Raw genomic sequence first — 26697 nt, forward strand, 5'->3', positions numbered from 1 at the left:
TTAGCATGAAATTACTCCTAAAGTTCAACCCAGATGAAACAGTGACTCATTGAGAGAAGTGAATGCCAGCACGCACCGTCAGCAGCCGAGCCCTCTGCCTCTTCTACACCGATTCTTCTGCCTGTAGTAACCCAATTATCAGTACTGGCACAGATGTAGCAGAACCAAATTAGCTGACATAATTGGCTACATCGCCATCTGGTCAATGGTAGTTTTATCATAAAATAGTGTAAACAGTTTTCCTAGTGCAGAATACATAAGAGTCAGACTTAGCCCTTCTACATTTGTGTTGAGGGAATACTGCTTAAACACCCATCACAAATAATTGATCCTTCATTCCAAAAGAGTTTCCCACCAACTTAATGGGATTGTCCACAACTCGGGCAACCCCTTCTCATGGTGTTCCTTCACTCTAAAACAAAGGGATTGAGAATGGACTGCCGAGCAGTGGACAACCCCTTTAATATGAGAAGACACGAAACAGCACCACAGACTCACATATTGGACATATTTCGCACACATACTGTTACACAGAGTGCCTCCTGTATTCATAGACTGTATGATCTCTTTATTACAGACACTTGAGCGTTCAGAATTGGAGCTTCCATGGATGGAAATTAGACCTTTGGGTGCAGCATAAAATCAAGTGAGCGGGTATTTACTTGGGGGGGGTCCTGGAAGGGCGGTTTGTTTCTTCCACGGTGGTGTCAACGTTATTCACAGGAAAGAAGGCAGTAAAATAGGATCCTATAGATGTAAACATCTTATCAATGCAAGGAGTCAGAGGAGGATGTCAGGAATCATTCTGCTGAACACTGGTGCAATTAATGTGAACGCACAACTCGTCAATACTTAGCACAGATTGGATATACTAGCAACCAGTCTGAGTGAAATTACTAAGGGCTCGTTCACACAAGCGTATATAAAAGGAATTGTGCTATCCAAGTAAGTCGGATAGCACATTGGCCAATGTAATCAAATAGGGCTATTCAGATGGGTGTTTTTTTTCACACAGACAATCGGAGAATGAACTAATCTCTTCCAAGTCTCAGATGAGAATCTCCTATACAAGTCTGTGGATCCCAGCCAAAGTTTATTGAATGGATTTTTGCTGAACTTGTTCTAGTTTTTGAGAGAATTCATTCATGAAAATAATGCATTCCCCCTAATGCGACTCGTGTGTAATAAATGCAATAGCTTTTGGTATTTTGTCTCGTTAACAGTGTCTTGGGTAATGAAATATCCCATATAATTATTTTGTATTGCAATTTTTGAAGCCAGAAATCCAGATGTTACTGTATAGTGCAACATAAAAGACATTACCTACAACGCATTTTGGTTTGGGCCATTTTTTAAAAGACTCTACATGCTCTGAATATTTTTTTCCCTATATGTTTTGCTGTTGGAATTGAAAAAAGGAAGGAAAAAAAAATGCATGCACAAAATACACCACCAAAAGCACCCTTAAAATGTGTGTTTTTATGCATTTTAAAACACCAGAACACAAAAAAGGAGAGTGTGAAAGAGCCCAAATTTTAAAATATGGACAATAAAGTAAAAAGCTCCAAAAACGTTAAGTAGATTAACTAAAATGAGCATTTATTTGCAGTCTTGGTAACAGGTCCACTTTTTATACAATGTAAATGATATTTTGTCTGCTCCAAAAACAGAGCTGATGTGAAACTGAAAACAAATTCTCCCAATATTGGTCAATACAGAAAGGACCATTATCACAATAAATTAAAAGGAATTTATTGATCTCTAGAAAACACAGAGTAATCGTTACAACCAGCTCAGGGCAAAACTTCAACTCCACGAAGTGCGTTTCACAGAGTATAAACTATGCCGCTGACACGTAAGCAGTAACCACCCTCCACTTTTCTCTATCTCATTAACTTCGGAAACCAAAGATGCCTTTGATATAACCCGTCAATCCGCTCTTTGCCTTCTGCTCCAGCTTGTCTTCCAGAGATGGCAGCGCAACATGATTTAAGGCCAGATCAAAGAAGAGTGGCTTACAAGGTATGGGATGGAAGTCTGGGGGGAAGGGCACTAGGCGGGCATGTTTAGTCACAAGAGATGGGTCAAGGCAGAAGTTGTCTAAACGGTCCAAGAGAGGCTGCAATATAGAACAAAATGAGAATCAGTACTGGGGTCAGTCCCATCCACTAGTTTGTTACGTGTAGGTATAGCACAGTAAATATTGCAAAAATGCAGTGATCTACCACAATTCTGCTAGGCAGCAACTGAAGCCAGCCCTTCTTAACGGTGATGCAATGAGCTATTCAAGAGTCTGTGCAGAAAACACTGAGGCCGATACATCAATACTGGTGTAACGCATGCATGCCACATTGAATTTGGCTTATATTCCGAGTGGAGTGCGCTTACGTGCACAGCTTCAGAAACGCTACTCCAGTCAAAGACTAGAGTAGCATTGCTGCCATACAAAACAAAGGCATTTTTGAGGAATTGGATAGGGGGGCGTGGTTGCTCCCTGTCCATTCCCCAGTTTGGCGTAGCAGATTACAATTTTTGCAAAGTCATAATATTTTTGCACAACTCTGTGACTTTTCAAAGTTTTTTCAACACTTTCTTGCATAAAAATTATGATGAATCAGCCACACTGTCTGTTTAGTCTCTTGGGCAGTTCATTACAATGTTACACTAGTCATAATCAGACACACACTTTAGCAGCAGGGATGTCTCCAAAAAAGCAACTCTGGAGTAAGTAGATGATCAGGGGCTGCACTTTATATTATACAAGTCTAGAGGTGGTTTAGACTGGCTTCAAACTTGTTTTTTTTTTAGCAGTTTGATTCTGTTCTTGGCAGCTGAAATACAACAACCTACCTTGTTTTCTTTAGTCTGGGAGGGTGAAACCTCCTCGGTAATGTCGTTTGTATCTAGAAGAAAGAAAAAAAAAAAACACATCAACTAATACACTGAGAAAAGGGAACTTCAAATGGCTCTGAGGAAAAGAATGAGATTATTGCTTAGATAAACAACAAGGGAGGATCCAATGTTAAAGAAACACTCCGGAGATTCCCATTGTAATTATTCATTAAAGAGGATGGGTCATCAGTAACTGGATGGCTCAAGTAAACCAGATTGCCTCTCTTCTGCCTCACAGAGGGGGGGGGGGTCTCTGAGCAAAAATGCAAACCATCACTCAGCTTAACGGAAAAAAAATCTAAGAGGTGTTTGAGTGCAGCAACACAAAATAGATTCTGTAAAAAGGTGTTTTTATTGGACAACAGTAGAAAAACAAAAAAAAAAAAATTGTACAAATCTAATCCACCCCCAGAAAAATTATAATTACTACTAAAAATGTATAGCTACTACTATGGGCAGAGTCAGATGACCGTATAAATTGGAGCGGGATCGGAACGCAGTGCACGGACTGACCCACAGCTCTGACCTGAGAAGGACGACTGCATAGAAATAGTTGCAGTTGTCTCACTTGGGTCGGGAAAGCCACTGGCCAATCTATATGGCTGTCTGACTCTGCCCTAAAACATACAACTGACTTGCAAAAAACAAATCCTCATTTGTCTACTTCAGCAGAAAACAAACAAAAAAAGTTATGGTATTTGAAATTTAAATAAAAAAATATGATTAAAGATAACTGCATTCTGAAAGCCAAAACTCACCAAGAATGGCTGCAGCCTGCAGGGAGTACTTCTCTGCATTCACCTGCTTGATCAGCTCCTGAACATCCGGCAGTTCCTGGAATCACAAAATTTACCATAGTAAGGTGCAGCCATCCCTACACACAAATTAACCAGACCACAGCCTTAGTTTACTGAAAATCTGTTGGTACAACACCGATTTCCCCCCAAAAGATGCTTACATTTTTCAGGTCTCTGTAATATATTACTTTTATTCTGATTGATTTTCCTAAGGGTCAGAAGGATTACCTTGAAATTGCTTTTCTTCGTTCCAGCCTGAGCTTTGACTTCCTTTGCATATTTCAGCACCCGGTCATATAGCACCAGGGCCTCACTCCACTTCTTCACCAGGACATAGGACTGAGCAATGAAGAAACACCTGCCAGAAGAGCCATAGTGACATACAGCAACATATTATATATCCAAATGACTTCTACATAGATTCAGTATTAGTTCAAGAGTCCTCATGACCTCAGCACACATACCTGTATGCTTTGTACACTAGGGTCTTAAGGACAATCTCCTTCTGGAAGCTTTGGTCTTCCTCCAAGCCTGGTAGCTGTGTCAGCTCAGCCAGATTCTGTAATAGAAAAACAGCATGAAGGAGATGATGGGCTTTATTGCCATCACTGGAGCACAGTTTCTGCTCCTCATGCCCAGGTTTTTCTGCAGCATAACCCCATTATCATATAATATGGATTTTAGCTGCCTCGGTTACTTTGTAGTTGGATGCAGTACTCGTATGGTTCCCTTTTTCTGTCTGCCTCCTCTTCTGTTAAAAAGTAGGAGACAGAAGGAAGAGACTAACACATGTCTGCAAGATCAAACCACACACAGCCTCTGTAGTCCATAACCATGGCTATGCCTGCATCTGTACAGAAACTGGTGACAGGAAGGTATAGCCTATTTTTATTCAATGCTTAGCACAGAAAGGCATGCATTCGTGTTATGCTCAGTTACTTACCTGCAGGATGATATCATAAAGCCTAATGAGGTCCTGGGGACGTGGAGTTCTCTTGCCATCCTCTTCAGCCTGAGGTTGGCAGAGCAGTGCCTTTTGCAGGGCACTGGCCATGCTTTCATTGCGCTGGATGGCTGTCGAAAGCTTGATGTAGGACAGGTAACTGCGAAGAGAAGAGATTCAGACTGGAGTTCCCATCTGGCAGAAGGTTCAATTTAAAATGAAAAATTACACCACTATTATAGCCATCTTTGTTCTTTTCAATGGGACATCCTCTGAAGCTCGTGTTAAACGGTCATCATCCAGGATCCATGTCAATATGGTTTTACTGAATTGGTCTATTAATGAAGGTAAAAGGGTTGCTCGCAGGATCCTCCTTCAGGAGTGCCCAGCTCCTCTGCCCCCCGGATTCCTGTTTGCTCTTAAATGATTGACAGTTTGGACTTGCAGCACTCGCCCATGTCAGAGCAGAGGCAGCATGGCCTATGCAGCATCAGGAGTGCAGGGACAGGGAAGATGGCCAGGTCCAGTGATCAACCAACTTCAGAGCAGTTCTTCCAAACTCAGGAGAAAAGAATTTGTGCACGTACTCGCACACACACTTGTTACAGAGGGAACAGGTCACCGCTGACAGACTGTACAGAAGGCGGGTGACCTAGGCAATGAGCAGTAAACTATACAATTAAACATCCCCCTGTTCTTGAAAACAGAGGATTTTTAATTAGATATAAATTGCAAACCTGCTGGATTTTACAAGCACTAAGCAATTTTACCCTTTTATGATGACACAACCCCTTTAAGTTTTATTTCCCTCTAATTTGTGATTATGTACATTATTATATGTACCGTTATAAAAGTAACAGCTTTCTAAAAAAGTGGCCAAGAAGAAAATAACACAAGGGTTTCATGTCTATAGTAAAGTATACCTATTAGCAAAACCTGAGAAACCTAAACAGTATTACTACAGCTGAAGACACGGTTAGCAGTAATGGCTTCTTTTAATTCCAACATAGTCCTGGTTCCATAATATATCATTAATACAGTGCACTTCTATCTCCTACTAGTTCCTGTGATATTGTGTAAGGAATGATGGAAAGGTTAGAAGTACATCAAAGGGAACCTAACAGCTGATACAAGCAGACCGTGGATCGGGCACTGGCTGTGAGATTTCAACCAGATTTGTATAAACGCTGAAACTTTGCAGCATTTATGGAAAAAACATATATTGATAGCTGGCGGGGATGGTCACACTGGAGCTTAGTCGGACAGGCAGCTTCTCCCTGCCAGTCGACCTGGAGTGACAGGCTCCTTCCTGCGTGTGGGTATAGGGAGAGAAGGCGCCAAAGACCTGCCTCTCCGACCAATCTACAGCCAGGCAGCTATTAAACTATGTTTTACTCTGAAACGCCAAAGTATTTCAGAGTTAACCATATATGGCTGAAATACTGTATCCAGCATCTGATACATGCTGCTCGGTTCACTTTAAAGATCGTAAATGATACTTTAGCTGCATCTAAAAGAAATACAACTGTATCACTCTTCATTCCTGATTGGTGCTGAACCACATACACCGATGTTGGCGGATCTAATATCAAATGCTACTCAGGTGTCCATCATTTATCACTCAACTGCATCACTATGATGTACCTATAAAAACACAACTACCTTCACATACCTGTGCAAGTACTGCAGATTGGAAACTTTGCCCATGTCTCCATCCATTACAGCATCTCTCTGCCTCTGAAAGCACAATGCATGTAATGTATGAGATAAAGATACAAGACTTATTAAAACCCACCCATTGTCCTTAGATGACCGGAAGATGATCATGCACAATACCTGTTCTGTTTTCAGTTCCTCCCGCACACTCTGGATAGCGTCTCTACATTCACTTAGGACAGACTCAAACAACCGTTCTTTAGCCTCTTCATCTTCAGCCTAAAAGGAAAAGAACAACGTTCAATGAGTATCCTTATGTAGGGGTTCACGCTCTTGGGGTAGCCACTTAAATACATGTGGCACAGGGTTTTATATCAAAACAGCATGTAGTTTATGGTCCATCATAAACTTTATGGCTCCAAAACTAAAACAGCCTTCCTTCAGTATCAAAGGATAGCATAAACAGTGCTTTACTTCAAGCAGAAGGAAGAGAGAAATATAGCAGCATCACTACCCTCTGAATTCCCAGCAGCAGCTCACACTTGTATTAAACGTGTTCACCAAACACCTGTTTGGCTCCAGGACACCATTCTTCGCAGAGCAAAGTAACCAACACTCTGCTTTTTTCCAGTCTCAACACACTCCACACTGCGGCGCTAACCCAACTGCTAATAGGTGTATAAACCCCAGACTGGATCACAGGATAGACTTTCCCTAGCCAGATTCTTTTGGCAACTCCAAAAATCTAGTGTTACTGGTAAAGCTTACATTACCGACATATCTAGCATCCAGTGTTTTTATAGCGTTTTTGACACTGCCTTTGACAAAACTTTATTGATATAGTCATGTGTGGATTACATGTGTTTTTTTTTTTACCTACAGATTTTGCACATCTAATGCATTTCGATGGGGAAAATCCACCATAAAACTCAGCGACCTTGAAAGAGAAATTGACATGTTGTGCATTTGAAACATGCACTTGCAAGTCAGTCACAGAGAAGAAGAAAAAAAAAAAACACAAGGGCCATGAGATTTCAATAAATCACATCCACTTTGCTGGAACTATAAGACACTGCGTATTTTCGCTCAAAATTGCAGTATCAAAGCTCACTGTGGGCACACAGCCTTATAGTACTGTTTGGGGGAGATAAGAGTCCTGTAAATTGAATTTGTACCCAAGACATTTATGGTATATACTTTCGACATGACAAATGTCACAGAAGATAATACCTCTAAGTTTTAGTGTGGCCCCTGTATTAGTTCAGTATGACAATGGGGCCCTTGGACCAAAAAAGGTTGTGCACCCCTGCTCTATAGCATAAAAACATGCGGTAAATACTCTGAGATTGCATGGTGGCTGGTTAACTTGGCAACAAGCAGTACACTATGGAAGTAAAATTTCCTCCGTTCTTGAGAACAGAGAGGATTTTTAATAAGAGGTAAATTGAAAGTTGCTGTTTCTACAAGCACTATGTAAATTTTATCCATTGAAGAACTAGAACCACTTTAAGTAAGCATAGTAGTGGGTGGTTATCTAGACTAGGAATGATTAGGTAGACAAAAAACATATACAAGAGGCAGCCAAAGTTTGTAATATTTATGGAACAAATTATTCAAAGTATCTACGCAGTTTGAAATTTTTATTAACTTTTAACATTAAAAAAAAAACACCGACGAAAGCAATCTCTCTCTATAATATATATATATATATATATATATATATATATATATATATATATATATATATATATATATATATATATATATATATACACACCTTGAAAAAATAAAGGGAACACTCAAATAACACATCCTAGATCTGAATGAATGAAATATTCTCATTGAATACTTTGTTCTGTACAAAGTTGAATGGGCTGACAACAAAATCACACAAAAATCATCAATGGAAATCAAATTTGTTAACCAATGGAAGCCTGGATTTGGAGTCACCCCCAAAATTAAAGTGGAAAAACACACTACAGGCTGATCCAACTTTGATGTAATGTCCTTAAAACAAGTCAAAATGAGGCTCAGTATTGTGTGTGGCCTCCACGTGCCTGTATGACCTCCCTACATGCCTGTGCATGCTCCTGATGAGGTTGCGGATGGTCTCCTCTGGGATCTCCTCCAGGATGGCACATCAATGCGAGCTGTGGCAAGGTTTGCTGTATCTGTCAGCGTAGTGTCCAGAGGCTGGAGACGCTACCAGGAGACAGGCCAGTACACCAGGAGACGTGGAGGAGGCCATAGGAGGGCAGCAACCCAGCAGCAGGACCGCTACCTCCACCTTTGTGCAAGAAGGAACAGGAGAAGCACTGCCAGAGCCCTGCAAAATGACCTCCAGCAGGGCACAAATGTGCATTTGTCTGCACAAGCGGTTAGAAACCGACTCCATGAGGGTGGTATGAGGGCCCGACGTCCATAGATGGGGGTTGTGCTCACAGCTCAACACAGTCCAGGACGCTTGGCATTTGCCACAGAACACCAGGATTGGCAAAGTCGCCACTGGCGCCCTGTGCTCTTCACATATGAAAGCAGGTTCACACTGAGCACATGTGACAGACGTGACAGTCTGGAGACGCCGTGGAGAGCGATCTGCTGCCTGCAACATCCTTCAGCATGATCGGTTTGGCACTGGGTCAGTAATGGTGTGGGGTGGCATTTCTTTGGAGGGAAACACAGCCCTCCATGTGCTCGCCAGAGGTAGCCTGACTGCCATTAGGTACCGAGAGGAGAGCCTCAGACCCCTTGTGAGACCATATGCTGGTGTGGTTGATCCTGGGTTCCTCCTAATGCAGGACAATGCCAGACCTCATATGGCTGGAGTGTGTCAGCAGTTCCTGCAAGATGAAGGCATTGAAGCTATGGACTGGTCCGCCCGTTCCCCAGACCTGAATCCGATTGAGCACATTTGGGACACCATGTCTCGCTCCATCCACCAACATCACGTTGCACCACAGACTGTCCAGGAGTTGGCGGATGCTTTAGTCCAGGTCTGGGAGGAGATCCCACAGGAGACCATCCGCAACCTCATCAGGAGCATGCCCAGGTGTTGTAGGGAGGTCATACAGGCACGTGGAGGCCACACACAATACTAAGCCTCATTTTGACTTGTTTTAAGGACATTACATCAAAGTTGGATCAGCCTGTAGCCTGTAGATTTTGATAGATTGGACATTTCTAAATATGTGTATTTTTTTTTATTTATTTTTTTTAAAGGGGCAAACTTCTATATATTTTTTAAAATATTTTTAAAAACCTTTTCTCACTTTTTACTGTATTTGTTAGTCCCCTTATAGGACTTGGAGCTGCGATCTTCCAATTGCTTTCTCTATACATGGCATCAGCACTACTATGCATAGCTAAAATCAGGATCTCATAGGAGTATCGTAATGACAGGCATGGGGGTCTTCAGCAGACCCCCGACTGTCATGAAAACTCATCGGTGCTCCGCGATCATGTCTCGGGCGTGCTGATGGGCACATGGCATGACACACCCATTGCCATTGCGTGTTAAATGCTGCTGTCAGAGATTTGACAGCGGCATTTAACATGTTAAAAGCCACAGGCAGAGCTCCGCTCCACCAGGAGTTAGAGGCAGATGATGGCTAAATAAATCAGCCATCAGCCCGGAAAGAAGCAGCTCTGCTTGTGAGCCTAGGGACAAAACATATGATGTGACTCCCCATATGTCTTGAAAGGGTTAACACTTCTTTCCCCTCCATTACTAATTGTTATCTTACAGACTGGTAGGCTAAGTGCATGGTGGCTCAGTGGTTAGCATTGTTGTTTTGCAGCACTGGGGCTCTGGATTCAAATCCCACCAAGGACAACACCCGTAATAAGTGTGTATGTTCTTTGCGTGGGTTTCTTCCCACACTCCAAAGGGATACTGATAGGGAATTTAGATTGTGAGCCCCAATGTGGACAGTTATGATGACTATCTGTAAAGCACTGTGAAATATGTTGGCGCTATATAAGCAAAGCATGTCTGTATTTGCACTATTTGTTTGTTCCGTTTTAAAAAACAGACATGGAAAAGTTAGCCAAAGCATCAGTTTTGCAAAATGAAGCAAAGGACCCCCAATGATTATAATAGGGTACGTCCGAGTTCAATTTTGGAATGGAAAAAAGGCTGACATTTTGTTCTGTTCCAAAAAATGGACACAAGACAGACCCCATTATAATCATTGGGGCCCCTCTGATTCTGCTTACATGAATGAATGATGCAAGGTTTCACTTTTGAACATTAACTCCCATGGATCGGACTCTTACGGATGTTGCAATACAGAATATGCGTTTTCTTTAAATTTGTTTTTTGGGATGTGGAAAATAAGGAGTGATTCAATTTTATTTCCTTTATTAATTTTTGTAATATTGATAATTTGATCTCTTATGAAGGAATATCAGAACCACAGAAATAGTGGCGACAGGGGCCTTCAGCAGGACCCCACACTGCTATGGTAACATCCACATGTGAGCTTATAGACAGGAGTGTCATATGTAAAGCACACATTAATGCTCTCAGCTATAACAAATATCCTCCATCTAAGGGAAAGAAAGGAATTAAGTGGTTTTATGCTTTTCCTTAATGTGTGCACTTACTACGTAATGAATTGTTCAGAGCAGACAGGACGGGTTTAATTCATGAGTGACCATGTAAGAGTGGCCACATACCACAGTTAATGTATTATGCTGCGGACCTGAAAGTGCTTCTATTTAAATCGTATGTTTTGCTTTATTTTATATTATTCTACTATGGGGCCATGATCAAGTCAGTAAACAAACCGGGGTCACCGCTGCAATGATTACTGTGATTGCATATGGGCGAATATGCAGCTAAGTGCTAGAAAAACATTATGTAGTCAGAAAAAGTAGAAATGAAGATTTATACAAGACATTTTATGTAACGCAGTGGGTGTGAGTCTTTAAGAACGTCACAGTATTCAGGAGGCTACAACATATAGACAGAAATAAATGTATATTAAACCACCGGCAAGCAATGTTCAACCATTTTGTCTGGGAATCATCACACACCTAGAGATCATCCATGTAAACCATTGATAGGACAATGTAAAAAAGCATCACTCACTAGATTTTATTTTTATAAAAGATATCATCTCAGTAACTTTAACAATAAAGTGAGGGACAGTGTATAACCCATGACTGATAATTTCTATTGTGCTTAAAGGGGTTGTCCAGGACTACCATATTGATCTATTCTAAGAATAGGTCATTCAGAATAGTCCTGTATAACCCCTTTTAAAGAGGCAGTCCCACAAAAGAATCATTCTTTAAGACCTTACCGACATCCGCCTTAGATGTACGGAGCAAGTCGGTACCAAGTGTATGGAGTGGCCTCGTCCTACACCCGGCAGGTAATGGCTGCTACAGTAGGGCTACACAACCGTTTTCTCCACATCTGAGAAAAATGGGCTGATTAATCTAATCCTAGTTTTTCTCGGATGTGGAGAGAAAAAAAAGGCTTCTCCTCCTCCTCCTCCATTCTGTCAGCCTGCAAAATAGGACCACACCATAATCAGATGTTATCAGAGAGCGGTCCATTTTTTTTTTTTTTTCTTCACTGATTCATAGACTTGCATGGCAGATTTTGATATCCTACGCTCGGATGAAAAATCAGAAAAGTCTCCGATTTTTCCCACAGACCACTCGTTCCAAGGGGAGAGAAAAAAAAAAAAAAAAAAAAATCAGACATGCACAGTCCCATAGAATATCCTATCTGTGAAACCCACGGATAGCACTTGGATGAGAAAATCAGTTGTGTGCATGAGTCCTTACATCCAGGACTGCCCTGTAACAGCCACAGGTGGAGTGTCTCATGGTCTCTAACAGCACACTGGCGTGTCATTCTATGCACCCATCGGTGCTCCCCAAATGTGATCGCAGGGCGCCGATTGGTTGCTTTGACAGCTGGGGAGGGAGGTCTGTTGAAGATCTGCCATGCCGGTCATTATGGAGCTCGCTTGAAAACAAGCCTGTAGCCGGGCTTCAAAAAGGAGACCATGATTTTTACTATATGCAGAAAAACTGTAGTATTGCTGTGTATAGTACAAGCGATCACACTATCGCAGGTTCTAAATTTCCTTAGGGGGGGCTAATAAATACAGTAAAAAGAAAAAAAAAAAAAAAAAAAAAAGTTTAAAAAAAATATATGAAAAACAAACAAAAGTTTAAATCAAGCTTTTAAAAAAGGGCTGGATGATTTCCTCGGCAATAATAATATTGTGGGTTATAGTTAAATTAGTGACAAAATGTATAATTGGTGGAAGAAAATTAAACTTAATGGACCTAGGTCTTTTTTCACCCTATGTAACCCTCTTTTTCCCCAGTAAAAGTAATAAAATAGAAACTGAATTATCAGGCAAGTCTAATTCTAAGAACCCTCTATGACAGCACCACAGGAGGATGACTCCCCACCCTAATATGGACAGGAAACAAAGAGGTCAAATAGTCCCCTCCCACACTCTCTTTCTCCAGTGTTTTTCTAAAGGACCACCATGGTATATTAAACAACGAATTAAAGTAATACAAGAAAGAAACAGAACGGTGGAAATTACCTATGCAGTCGTAGAGGTTTCTTAGAAACCAAAATGACCGGTAAGTCTAATTCTATTTTCTCTAATCACCCTCCACGACAGCACCACAGGAGAAATACCAACGAATAATGTCAGTGAGGGACAACAGCCTGGAGAACTTTTCTCACAAAGGCCAAATCTTTAATGGACATTAAGTCTAGTCTATAAAGTTTAGAGAAGGTATGGGCCAAGGACCAGGTAGCGGCTCTGCAGATCTGCTCAATTGAAGAGCTTGTTCTTTCAGTCCAGGAGACAGATACAGCCGTAGTGGATTGAGTTGTAAGTTTTTCTGTGGGCAAAAGAGTCTTGTTTCCATACGCTTTGCAAATTGCTCTCTTAATCCAATTGGCAATGGTACCTTTTGATGTCTTCTTCCCATTGTTTTGACTGTAGAGCTGAACAAAGAGATCCCGATCGTTGAAGGTAGTGAAGGTCCCCTCTTTGTACATCTAAGGAATGAAACTCCTTTTCTCTATCATTTGCTGGATTTTGAAAAAAGGAAAAAAACAATTTCTTGAGACCTGTGGAACTCCAAGGTCACTTTGGGCAAAAAAGATGGGTCCAGATGGAAAATAACTGTATTCTAGAACCTTCAGATCGGGTTCCCTGATAGAGAGGGCCTGAAGTTCACCAACTCTCCTGGCTGTTGTAATTGCTACCTGGAAGGCTTTTTTCCAGGATCGTTTATCTAGGTCTATTGAGGATATTTGTTCAAATGGAGGCAGTGTTAGCCCTTTAAGGACGATATTCAGATCCCAGGATGGGATTAGGCTGGTCAATCTCAGGTGTACACAGGAGGCTGCAGTCATGAATCTCCCTAATCCAAGCTTTGATCAAAGAATGAGTTTAAGGCTGAAACCTCAAATTTGAGGGCACTAAGTTTTAGGCCTTTTTCCATACAATCTTGTGGAAATCTAGGATCTGGACAATGTCCAGATAAAGGTGGTCCGGAGGACTAGAGCCACATCATGATACAAAAGGTCTTTCACATCTTGCCATAAATGGCATTTGTTGTCTGTTTGCTACTTTTTTGAAAGGTATGTATGACTTTACCTGAGAGGCCCCTAACTTTTAGGATCGCAAACTCAGAAGCCAAGTAGCCAGACCGAAATTTGTGGAAATGCATTGCCTATCTAACTTTGCATTCTGATGGCCTGCAAATAAGTATACTTCTGGATGGCCCCATCTTTTGGTTATCATTTGGAAAGTCCTCATATCTAGACTCCATTCGCCTGGATGTACATCCTTCCTGCTCAAAAAGTCAGCTTGGACGTTGGCAAGCCTTTAAGCACTGATATAGAAAGGAGATGTTCCTCTACCCAAGAGAAAATTCTTATTGAGACTGACTTTATATCTTTGTACTTTGTGCTCCCCTGATGGCGGAGGTGAACTAATGCGGTCATGTTGTCAGAATAAACCTTTACATGGGTCCCCTGTACTATGGACGTTGCTGACCTGCGGGCTTCCTCTACTACCTTTAAGCTCCCTGAAGTTGGAGGATCGCCAGCTGATTTTTTATATCCAGATCCCCTGGAAAGAAGTTTGGGAGATCATAGCTTCCCATTCTCTTTGGCTGGCATCCCCTGTTATCATTGTCAGAGGATTCTGAATCCAGGAGACTACTTTCTCTATATTTCTTGGACTGAGTTACCAGGTGAGAGAGGACTTTACTCGATCAGGCACAGGGATCTTCTTGCTCAAAAATTTCCGGGATTCGTCCCAGCTTGAAAGGATGTAGGTTTGCAGAACTCTGACATGGGCTTGTGACCAGGCCACCGCCTGAATGCTTGACGTCATGGAACCCAGGACTGACATGTGAAATCTTAAGGACGCTGTCCTCTGGCTCTGTAAGTAAGCTATTTTGGATCTCAAGAGTCCAACAGGATACCTATGAAGGTTTACTTGGTGGAAGGGACCAAGTCTGATTTGTGAGGCTTCACCAGCCACCCTAGGGATGTCAATCTGAATAGTTCTCTGCAGGTGTTCCCTGAGAAGCGGTACAGATGGGGCCACGAGCAGGAAATCATCGAGAAAAGTAACGATGCAGATGTCCTGCTTTCTGAAGAATGCTTCTACTTCCGCCATGATCTTTGTAACCACTAGATGCTAATATTCTGAGCAGCAGAACATTGAAACTGGAAGTTTACCATCTGCCTTCCTTGGGTAACCGCAAATGTTAAGAATTTCCAGTAGGCTGGATGGATGGGAACATGATAATAGGAGTCTTGTAAGTTGATGGTTGCAATAACAAAGTTCTCCCCTATCAGGGGGACGGTAAATTTTATGGACTCCATCATGAACATTCTGTAGGTGATGTATTGGTAAACTCTGCTTGGTTTTCTTACAAGGAATAGCTGGGAATAATGACCGCTCCCTTGTTCGCTCTGGAACTGGAGAGATTACTCCAGAAGAGAGCAAATCCAGGAAACAGCACATCAGGGCATTTCATAGTTCCTGGGAAGAAAGGAGAGTTACTTTCATGCTTTGCGGGGGATAGGAGGAGAACTCTATTCTTACTCCTCCTCTGGCAGATTTCAGGATCCACTGATTTGAACAAATAGTCAGCCACTGGGGGAAGAATCCAGAGATCTGGCCCACTACCATTCTGGCATCATTGTTTATCCTGTCACTGGTTCTGAGCGAAAAAAGGTGTCTGCTTGTCCCCCTTTGGGGTAACTCAATCATCCCGATTTTTCCTTCCCTCTGTATTGAAGGGGCTGCTTCTGTAGTGGATAAAAGGATTTCCTTCTGGAGTTTCAGTTCGGGCAAGATTTATTTTTATCTGAGGCCTTTTCTAGTAAATCATCTAGTGCCGGGCCGAACATGTATTCTCCTCGGAAAGGAATGGAACAAAGCTTAACTTTGGAAACCACATCTCCATTCCACAATTTCAGAGTGCTCACCTCAAGGAGTTTGACAGAACTTAACATCTCACCAACTCCGCCGACGCATCTGCAGGAATTCTGTGGCCTTCTGCAGAAGAGGCAGGGGAGCTAGTACATCCTCTCTGGGAGTGCCTATATTGAAATTATCGTTTCTCAGGGAATTCCCACTCATCCAAGATCAGACTTTGAATATTTTCGTGTATAGGAAATACCATCTTTTTTTTTGATCTGAGCCCACTGAACATTTCGTCCCTGAACCGTCTGAGTGGCCTTCGTTTCTTCCACTTCCAAAGTATTCCTTACTGCTGTAAGGAGTTCCTCCATATCTTTAGATAAGAAATAATATTTCTTGTTCTTCAGGGCCAAGTCCAGGGTTGAGGTTAATTCTCCATCTTCCAGCAATTCTTCGGGAACAGATATACGATCTCCCTGAGAGTCTGAGTCCGAATCCTCTTCTAGACTAATTTTTCTCTCCTTAGCCCCCGAAGGAGCCCGGGATGCGGATTGGGAAAAGTAGGCCAGAGAAGATTGAATCTTTTGGCAAACCATCTCCTTAATTTCTCCCATTGAAGAGAATCTGCCAGCAGATTTTTGCTGTGTGATCTAAAGACGGCATGAAGTAGGAGTTAAAACACAGATTTCAGCAATGCCTCTTATCAAGCTCCACAATTATTGTTTTAGCACTAGTAGCTTATCATTGCTGTGATTAGCTGGTCTGTGAGCCTTGGTCCCACGCTCATCCTCCTGTGAAAGGGAGCTCACTGTCTAAGGACTTTGTACACGGAGAGCCTGATGTGGTCAGCGTCTGAGCTCTGCTTCATGCTAAATCTAAAAACACTTAGGGCTGTTTCACACGTCCGGATATTTCCAGTACCAGAATAACCCGTACTGGAGGTATCCGTGTCCACCTGGGTGGCAACCGTGTGCCACATCAGGAGCACATGTACCGGAGTTTGGTAATCAGTGTACAGGTAACGCTGTTCCCAAGCGCCGGATGCTGAACGCTGCCCTCATCATTGTCCCCTGCCAGCGCTGCGATCAGCACCAGCAGGGGATCACGATGAGTTGTAGTCTGCTCCCGGTGTCTCAACCTGTAAAAATAAGAATAAAAAAAAATCATATACTCACTGTCCTAAGTGTCCCCCGCTGTAATCCATGCGACCACTCAGCAGAGGAGCCAGGGAGAATGACTTCTGGAGCGAGCGGCCCCGGACCTCCGCTGCGCTCAGTGAGTGACAGGACACCGCTCACTGAGCGCAGCTCCAGGGCCCGCTCACTGCAGGAGACATTCTCCCTGGCACCTTTGCTGATCGGTCGTATGGATTACAGCGGGGCATTGTGAGTATATGGATTTTTTTATTTTATTCTTAATTTTCCACGTTGAGACACAGGGAGCAAACTACGACTCATTATTATCCCCTGCTAGTGCAGATCGCAGCACCACCAGGGGACAATGATGAGGGCAGCGTTCAGCACCTGGCACTTGGGAACAGTGCTAACTGTATCGCTGATTCCCAAACTCCGGTACGTGTCACACAAATGGCATCCGTGTGCTGTACGTGTTAACACGGAGCCATTGACTTGAATGGTTCCGTGTGATCCGTGCTGCTGGCTAAAAACGGACATGTCTACATGTGGATCACACGGGCCATGGAAACACACTGACATGTGCGCAGACCCATTCATTTGAATGGGTCTACGTGTGCCAGTGTCTCCGGTACGTGTGGAAACTGTCACCACACGTACCGGAAATACTGACGTGTGAAAGAGCCCTTATTGTGTCAGATCGGCAGCACCCAGAAATCGTTGATACATCGTTGGATTCAGCTTGTCTTTGCCTATGTCAGGCTGCTCTCAGATGAGGTAGCAAAAACCTGCTGACAGATTCCCTTAATCCCTTTGCAACCCTGGGATTTTCTGTTTTTTGCATTTTCGTTTTTTGCTCCGCTTGTTCCCAGAGCCCTAGCGTTTTTACTTTTTGGTCAATATGGCCATGTGAGGGCTTATTTTTTGCGGGACGAGTTGTACTTTTCAACGCCATTACTAGTTTTACCATATTGTGTACGGGAAAACAATTCCAAGTGCGGTGAAATTGCAAAAAAAGTGCAATACCACAGATGTTTTTTTTACCACGTTCACTGAATGCTAAAACTGACCTGCCATTATTATTCTCCAGGTCATTATGAGTTCATAGATACCAAACATGTATAGGTTCTTTTTTTATTTAAGTGGTGAAAAAAAAATTCCAAAGTTTGCTTAAAAAAAAAAAAAGGCGCCATTTTCCAAGATCCGTAGCGTCTCCATTTTTCGGGGATCTGGGGCTGGGTAAGGGCTTATTTTTTGCAAGCCGAGCTGAAGTTTTTATTAATACCATATTGGGGTAGATCCGATGTTTTGATCGCCCGTTATTGCATTTTATTGCAATGTTGCACCAACCAAAAAACGTAATTCTAGTGTTTAGAATTTTTTTCTCGTTACGCCGTTTACCGATCGGATTAATTCTTTTTTTATATTGATAGATTGGGCGATTCTGAACGCGGCGGTACCAAATATGTGTAGTTTTTTTTTAAATTATTTTATTTTGAACGGGGTGAAAGGGGGGTGATTTAAACTATTATATATTTTTTTTTTAAAAACATTTTTTTTTTTTCACTTTTTGCTTGCTTCTATAGTCTCCATAGGAGACTAGAAGCAGCATTTGTCTGATCACCTCTGTGTAGCAGAAATGGTCCTGTGCTATGAGCGCCGACCACTAGGTGGCGCTCATAGCGATCAGCTCATGACAACCATTGGAATCTGCTGCAGACCCAGGGTTGTCATGCCCAAGCATCGGTGACCTGCGATCAATTGACAGGGTCACCGATGGGCGGGGTAAGTGACGCGCTTCCGGCGCGGCGATGTTAAATGCCGCTGTCAGAGATTGACAGCGGCATTTAACATGTTAACAGCCGCGGGTGAATCGTGATTCCATGTAAGAATCAGCTGACATGTGCCCGGTTAAGTGAGGGCTCAGCAGCCTTGTGCGTACAAATACGGCACAGGCAGTAAAGTGGTTAAGGAAGGCTGTTGCTCTTTAACGTCCTTATCAGTGCATCCCTGGCATAGTGGTTTCCTACGGGAGGATGAAAGCTTCCTAGCGAAAATTGTACATTTACGGCTTGCCACTTTAATCCCTTAAGGACAGGGACTCATTTTATAAATCTGACCAGTGTCACTTTGAGGTAATAACTCTGGAACGTTTCAACGGATCCCACTGATTATGAGAATGTTTTTTCGTTACATATTGTACTTCATGATAGTGGTAAAAAAAATTCAATATGACTTGCATTTATTTGTGAAAAACTAGTAAATTTGGCAAAAATTTGGAAAATTTCACAATATTCAAACTATGACGGAAAATACCCAAAAGTTACACTATTCTAAAAACTGCAGCCCTCAAGGTTCTCAAAACCACATTCAAGAAGTTTATTAATCCTTCAGGTACTTTACAGGAACCTAAGCAATGTAGAAGGAAGAAAATGAACATTAACTTTCTAGATGTGTGGTGAGCATTTTGAACTCCCATGTGCGTCACACAAGTTTATAACAGAGCCGTGAAAGAAAAAAAACAAAAACACATTTTTCCACAAAAATGATCTTCCAGCACCAGATTTTTTATTTTCACAAGGGTAATAGGAGAAATTGCACAACAAATTTTGAGGTCTATTTTCTCCTGAGTACCTTATTACCCCATATGTGGTCGAAAACTACTTTTGAGGCACAGTACAAAGCTCAGAAGGGAAGAAGCACCATATTGGAGTTCAGAGTTTGCTGGAATGGTGTGAGGGTGCCATGTCACATTGGCAGAGCCCCTGAGGTGCCAGAACAGCAGACCCCCCCCCCCATAGGTGATATTTTACAAACTACACCGCTCAATGAATTCATCTAGGGGTGCAGTGAGCATATTGACACCACATGTGCCTCACAGAATTTTATACCATTGGTTAAGAAGAATTACATTTTTAATCACTAAAATGTTGTTTTAGCCCCAAATTTTTAATTTTTATAAAGACTACTAGGAGAAAATGGACCTCACAGTTTGTTATGCAATTTCTCCTGAGTGCGCCAATACCCTATATGTAATCTGGATCTACTTTTGAGGCACAGTGCAAAGCTCAGAAGGGAAGGAGTGCCATATTATAGTGCAGATTTTACTGTTATGGTTTGCGGGTGCCATGACCCACTGGGGAGAGCCCCAGAACAACAGAATCTCCCATAAGTGACCCCATTTTACAAACTACATCCCCCAATGAATTAATCTAGGGGTGCAGTGATCATATTGACACCAAGAGTGTGACACAGAAATTTATAACACTGGGCAGTGAAGAAAAAGTAATACAATTTTTACCATAAAAATTTTGTTTTAGCCCCAGATTCCATTGGGGTTTCCGTCTGAATCAAGTATTTCAGAGATTTACACAGAAACCCTGATGTAAGCGCTTAGCGCAGGATAAATGTGAGCCGAGCCTTACTGCGATTTCTGGGAGACCGCTCCTCGTGCGGTATAAGCGATTAGGCGACTTTATTCTTCGGGTCGGTGCGATTACAAATTTATATCAGGTTTTTATGTTCGGCTGCTGTCGCCATATTTTGAGAGCTATAACTTTCCTATATTTCTACCAACAAGAGTCATGTGAGGGTTTTTGTCGGGACAAGTTGACATTTTTATTGATACTATTTTAGGGAACATGACATTTTTTGATCGCTTTCTATTCAGATTTTTGGGGCGGCAAAATGAACAAAAACCAACATTTCAGGAATTGTTTTATGGGTTTTTTTTTTATGCTGTTTTGCATGTGGTAAATGTGATAAGGCAGCTTTAGTCTTCGAGTCAGTACAATTACAGCGATACCTCATTTGTGTAATTTTTTATGTTTTTGTGCTTTTACACAAACTTTTATAGAAAAAAAAAACATTTTTGCATCACTTTATTCTGAGAGGTATAACTTTTATTTTTCCGCTGATGGAGCTGTATGGCGGCTTGTTTTTTTGCGGGACAAGATGATGTTTACAGAGATACCATACATTCGTCTTTTTGATAGAGTTTTGTTCCACTTTTTTTCAAGCAGAATGATGAAAAAGCATAGTTACGGCGTTCACTGAAGGGGTTAACTAGTGTGACACTTATAGATTGGGTTGTTCTGGAAGCGGCAATACCAAATGTGTATTTTTTTGGTTTATTTATTTTTGGCTTTTTAAATAAAAGTATATTTATTAGTGTCATTTTTTTTATAATTTTTTTTACTCTGTTTGCAGGTATAATACATTGGAATGTAACAGCATTGCAATGCATTATACATATACTGAAAGCTTCTTAGACCTTGCAAACAAGGAGGAAAGTTCAGTAATTGTCCTCCACTGCCAGCCAGAGTTTCAAGTATACCGTAGGCTCTGCCACCGGCCGCAGAGCACCACAGGAGGACCTCCACATGCCCTATAGCAGGGTTCCCCAACTCCAGTCCTCAAGGCCCACCAACAGGTCATGTTTTCAGGATTTCCTTAGTATTGCACAGGTGATGTAACTATTGCCTGTGCTGATGATGGAATTATCACCTGTGCAATACTAAGGAAATCCTGAAAACATGACCTGTTGGTGGGCCTTGAGGACTGGAGTTGGGGAACCCTGCCCTATAGGGACAGGAAAAACACTGGAGAAAGGGTGTGGGAAAGGCTATTTGACCGCTTTGTGTTTCCTGTCCCTATTTGGGTGGGGAGTCATCCTCCTGTCGTGCTGTCGTGGAGGGTGGTTAGAGAAAATACATGAGGTATCGACGCGTCCAGAAAAGTCAAATCTATCAAAATATAAAAATAATAGTGAGTAAATACTGTGCAGAAAAGCATAAACCAAATGCTAAAATTGCATTTTTTTCTCTCACTACAATAAGAGAAAAAACAAAAAGCGATAAAAAATGTGATAGCTATCCCAAAATGGTATCAATAAAAACAATCTGGCCTTCAAACCGCTATATTGACCAAAAAATGAAAGCGTTAAGAGTATTAGAAATTTGTCAAATTTCTGATTTTTTTTTCATCATTAAAATACTAAAAACAAACAAACAAACAAACAAACCCACACAGGGCAAGTTTGGCATCATCAGAGTCACACTGATGAGGAGAATCATATTGAAAGGTCAATTTTACCACACAATGTAGGCTGTAAAAACAATTCCCAAAAACAACTCTCGCAATTTTAACGCACTGGAATTTTTTCCCCCGTTTTGCTGTACACTGTGTGGTAAAATGAATTATGTCATTCAAAAGTACAACTCATCCTGCAAAAAAACAGGCCCTCACATGTGTATGTGAGCAGAAAAATAAAAAAGTTATGACTCCTGGAAGATTGGGAGGAAAAAAATGAAAAAGAAAAAAAAAAAAAAAGAAAAAAAAAGGAAATTGGCCATGTCGGGAAGGGGTTAAATAGATGTCAGACCAGCTTGTCTTATAAGTAATTATCACCAAGGGAAGAGGTGTTCTGCCATACATTTCCAGTGCAGCGGCCATAAGTGGCATGTAACCTGCTGGCTTTTCAAATATGCATTCATGTAATGCCCTGAAATGCCAACGATGAACCTACTATTAAGACAGCCATACACACTGTGTCCGAGACACCTGATTTCAGATGGGCCCAGAAAATCATTGGTGTAGGAGGGTGTCTTGAATCTCCCCAGACAGCAGATCCTGAGGGAAACAATAGACTACAAACTCCGCCACCTACGGCTGTCACTGCATGCTGAGCCATAGTTATACAATAGCTGGACTCTACAGTAAGTAGTACACCCCTTTATGATAGTCATATGCTTTTAGAAGATATAGGGATGGGACATCACATCATGCACTGACAGTGTTCAGCTTATCATGATGGGAGTTGTAGTTTTGCAACAGGCTGGGGAACGCTGCTATAAACATTAGACATCTACCAGAAACGTTACCAAACTACAGGGGATTAACGCTCAGAATGTGATAGACCGGCAAAGATAGACAGCCATTTTACAGCCTACCATATTAATGGCCACTTTGCTTCTAAGAAACTGATAGAACAATAAATTACCAGGAGTGGTGTAGTTAATACAATCCATAGCTTCCCTTTTGCGGTTTCTTTTTAAAAATAGTCTGTCACAATTTAAAATATATTTTGGCATTTTTCTAATGCTGTCTGTTATCCTTACCTGTGAAATTGCAGCTTCTGTGTCTGCCAGTCCAAGGAGGAAAATTCGCACTTTATCAATTTTCACAGGAATAGTACGCCCTCGCCATTCCACCTCACTCATGGTAGCAGCTTGTTTTGCCCTTGTCTGTGAGATAAGAGTCTGCAAAACAATAGTATGATGAGACATCAATATAGGATCACTCAGTTATTTTCCTATACATAACCTGGACACTCAGTCATCAGGATACACGGGTACATTCATAGCTCTACGTCACCGCTATATAGTCGAATAGTCACAGCTCAAACACAAGAGTGCTCTCTGCTGCAGGGATTTCCTTGGGTTGGACATGTAATTCCTCACAAATGATTATTGTCATATGTGACATTGTATACAATGGTTTGTGATTTTCAATTTACAGTGTTCTGCGTGTACAACACACATTAGAGGAGCATTGCAGGAGAGAGAGACCTGAAATGCATAGCCTCAACTCACTACACATCCTGACATTTACCTAGAACCTAATACATTGTCCTATTACCACATGTAACAGCAATAAAGGAAATCACCTCTCTTGCACCCTCAGTCTCATGCAGGCTAGCTAAAATAGTAACCAACCTCCATCACTACAGATGCTGATGACCTAATGGTTGGAGAACAACCTGCTCATCCTTCTTGACCTAGCCATTGCCTATGACAGGGCGGATCATTGCGTCCAATTCCAGGTACTCTCATCCTCAGACATCAAATGTATGGCCCTACGACCATTGTGGTCTTCCAATATTACATAACCTCCCTTTTACCCAAGATACAGTCCTTGCATCCCTTCTACAGCTGCAGTCTCGGTCCATATACACTATATCCGGATACAGCAAGGTCCAGTTAATCTAATCAAATCTCATCTTAACACCAAACTACATTGTGTCACCTCTTTCATAGGTCTCACCTTCTGTAACATGAGTAAAGTAGCCCCCCAAACACATTAGGTGGCTGTCGGCCGATCGATGGTTTGGCTGGCACCTCTCTCTCCTGACTGTTGGCCAAATCAGTCGTTATCTGTGGGTTAGGCTGACATTAGTCTAGTCTAATGTGTATGAGGACTTAAGAGCTCGCTGACAAAACATCTCCATTAATTACACTCAATCACACTAATCTCAAGCCTATTGAATGGCAAGGATTTTGGTGATTACTGCACTCATAAGAATGCTGCATTATTACAGACGTTGTCTCATTAGACATCCCACTCCCAAAATCCTTGGCAAATAGCTGTAGTCATTCCAATAAATGGTCATCCAGGTAACAAGAATAATTTGACTCCATCAACAATAACAGTTCTCCTAGGACAGGTCTCCATTCCAGGACAGAGAGGTGGTCTCAAGGAGGGGAGATCCCTTATGACATATATCCTTATAAGGATAATCTAATAATCCTCTTAATAAGTAGACAGATGTACTTTAATCCATAAAATACCACAAGTAGTTTTTATAAGGACTTTGGAGAAGACTCTGCTACATAATTTGCAAGTACTCTTACACTTCCCTATTGTTTTAAACTGGAAAATGTACCTATATCAATAAGAGACCAAAACACCCCATAAACAAAATTTTAACAAATCAATGTTTTCAAAAAGCCCAGTGTGGACATACCCAACAGGTAAGTTAAAACTGAGGGGTTTTTATGTGGACTATGAAAGATGTGCTCCAAAATCTACATGCAAAGCCACCTCAAATACTTTTTAAACTAGCTTCATGATGACTTGAATGGGAAATCCACACTGCTGTTCACACAGTTATATTTTTTTGTCTAACAAAGCCTTGAAAAAGAAAAAAAAATAAATCACAGGTCACTATTTTGATGTGGATCCCTCAAACAAGCCAAGTAAAAAACAAGCAAAAAAAAAAAAAAAAAACCACATCAGAACTTAAAACTCCCTAAAAAAAAATGCATGGTTGCCGACGTGGATTTTTCATAAAAAAACACATTGGATTTTTACACCCAAAAGAGCCTGTAGGAACATTCGGTAATGGTTACAAATTTTAAAGAGCTTTTCCACCTATAAATGTTATGAATGCATAGGCGCTCTCTGGGCAAAAGTATTACAATCAGTATTACTTAACTGCTGCAGCTCCAGCGCTGTCTCACTGCTGCTGCCCCAGTCTTTCTTTACATGGAAACAGCAGTGACGTCATGACTACAAGCACATGAATGCGGCAGCCAATCACTGGGTTAAGCATTTTTTGGGCAATCTACATCAGCATCATTGCTGAGACCAGTGATTGGCTGCAGCGGTCACTTGCTGTAGTCCTAACATCATAATTGCTGATATGTTAACAAAGATGGGGAGCAGCAATGAAGAGGCAGCACTGGATCTGCAGGGGGTAAGTAATTGCCAATTGTGTTGCAAGAGTATGCAAATAGCCCCTTTAAGTGGATATATGGAAAGCTATTACTGAAAATAAAATGAACGTAATGCCCACAGCAAGAAATCTGACTGCAGTTGTCATTCTAGTCCAATTAAGAGGTCCACTGCCCTGACAACTATAGGAATGTATTGCAGTTCAGTATTTTTTTTAAATTTAAATTAAAGGGCTTGTCCAGGACCTAGGTAATCAATATCAGGTTGGTGGAAATCTGACACCAGGTACACCAATGATCAGTTGCTAGCAGCTTCAGCGCTGGCTGAATGAATAGTGTACAGAGCCATAATAGTACAGCTCAATACACTGCTTAGTGGCTGCTCTTGGGTACAGTAAAGTAAGAGCTTAGCTGCAGCACTCGAGTACGACCACTACACAGTGTGCAGAACTGTGCTGCTCTGGCTCTGTACACTGTGTATGACCAGAAGTGAAAGCTGTAAACCGCTGATCAGTGTGTGTGCCGGGTGTCAGAACCCTGCAGATAAGACACTGATGGTAAGTCATTAATATACAAGTCCTGAAAATACCTTTAATAAAATATTTCCTTTATTAGGGACATTAAAAAAAAAAACATACCTCCAGCTTCTCTGCCAGCAATCCTTCCGCACCTCCACCACGCAGCCTCATTTGCATTAATTCATTCATAGCTGTCTTATCCCCTAAAATATTTAAGGTCATCATGTTAATCAGAATGGATTCCATGACTCTCACATCCTGCCCTACATGTGACATGTAGGAAACCTTACCACTTACCAATGTTGTAGGCACAATAGCGAATGTTTGGCGATATCTCATCTACTCTTTGGTTGTACAGCACAGACTGCTCCTCTGTGAAAGCACTGGCCAATTTCTCATAGATGGTTCTATGAAAAATACAAAAAAAAAAATAAAGATGAGATTTATTAGTCTTTCCAGAAATATGCCCTCCAGACAGACCCCAACGGCACTCACTTGCACTTGTTGAAGGCTTTCATGGCCTCTTGCCACTGTTGCAGCTCAAACTGCAGCATGCCATTAAGATATGCACTGTAGGCCTGCAAAGGAAGAAAAGAAACCTCAGACATCCAAACTTTTATCATTAACTGTGATGTTTCCTATTCTCCATCATGCTGGGATCCATTTACATGCTTTGGGCCTGAAAAATACATCTGGATCATAACAGCACTGCCCTGGTGTCACCTTGAGAATTGATGCTGGCCAGGAAAACAATCATCATTAAAATTGTACCATTCCAGAACATATAAAATATCTGTTGGATATGCCAAAGTGACACCTACAAATCTTAATCCTAACAGGTTAAAGAGTCAGTGAAAGGTGTGAAAAGTGG

At 41.6% G+C, this 26697-nt stretch overlaps 1 protein-coding gene across 1 annotated transcript in view; it reads right to left on the minus strand.

Moving 5' to 3' along the window:
• Positions 1 to 1578: 1578 nt before the first annotated feature.
• The window catches only part of SRP68 (signal recognition particle 68), a 35943-nt gene continuing 10824 nt past the window's right edge, over positions 1579 to 26697 (minus strand). The window contains exons 5-16 of the mRNA XM_073683927.1: positions 26322 to 26404; positions 26124 to 26233; positions 25947 to 26029; positions 22975 to 23115; positions 6469 to 6567; positions 6305 to 6369; positions 4633 to 4792; positions 4154 to 4248; positions 3918 to 4047; positions 3651 to 3726; positions 2851 to 2903; positions 1579 to 2119 (exon numbers count right to left, since the gene is read on the minus strand). Of these exons, the coding sequence (XP_073540028.1) occupies positions 1892 to 2119; positions 2851 to 2903; positions 3651 to 3726; positions 3918 to 4047; positions 4154 to 4248; positions 4633 to 4792; positions 6305 to 6369; positions 6469 to 6567; positions 22975 to 23115; positions 25947 to 26029; positions 26124 to 26233; positions 26322 to 26404 (1323 nt within the window). The 3' untranslated portion in view covers positions 1579 to 1891. The remainder of the gene's footprint in view (positions 2120 to 2850; positions 2904 to 3650; positions 3727 to 3917; positions 4048 to 4153; positions 4249 to 4632; positions 4793 to 6304; positions 6370 to 6468; positions 6568 to 22974; positions 23116 to 25946; positions 26030 to 26123; positions 26234 to 26321; positions 26405 to 26697) is intronic.

Source organism: Phyllobates terribilis, unplaced genomic scaffold (assembly GCF_046119375.1).
Source record: "Phyllobates terribilis strain yellow unplaced genomic scaffold, ASM4611937v1 Scaffold_5__5_contigs__length_657084704, whole genome shotgun sequence".
Lineage (NCBI taxonomy): Eukaryota > Metazoa > Chordata > Amphibia > Anura > Dendrobatidae > Phyllobates > Phyllobates terribilis.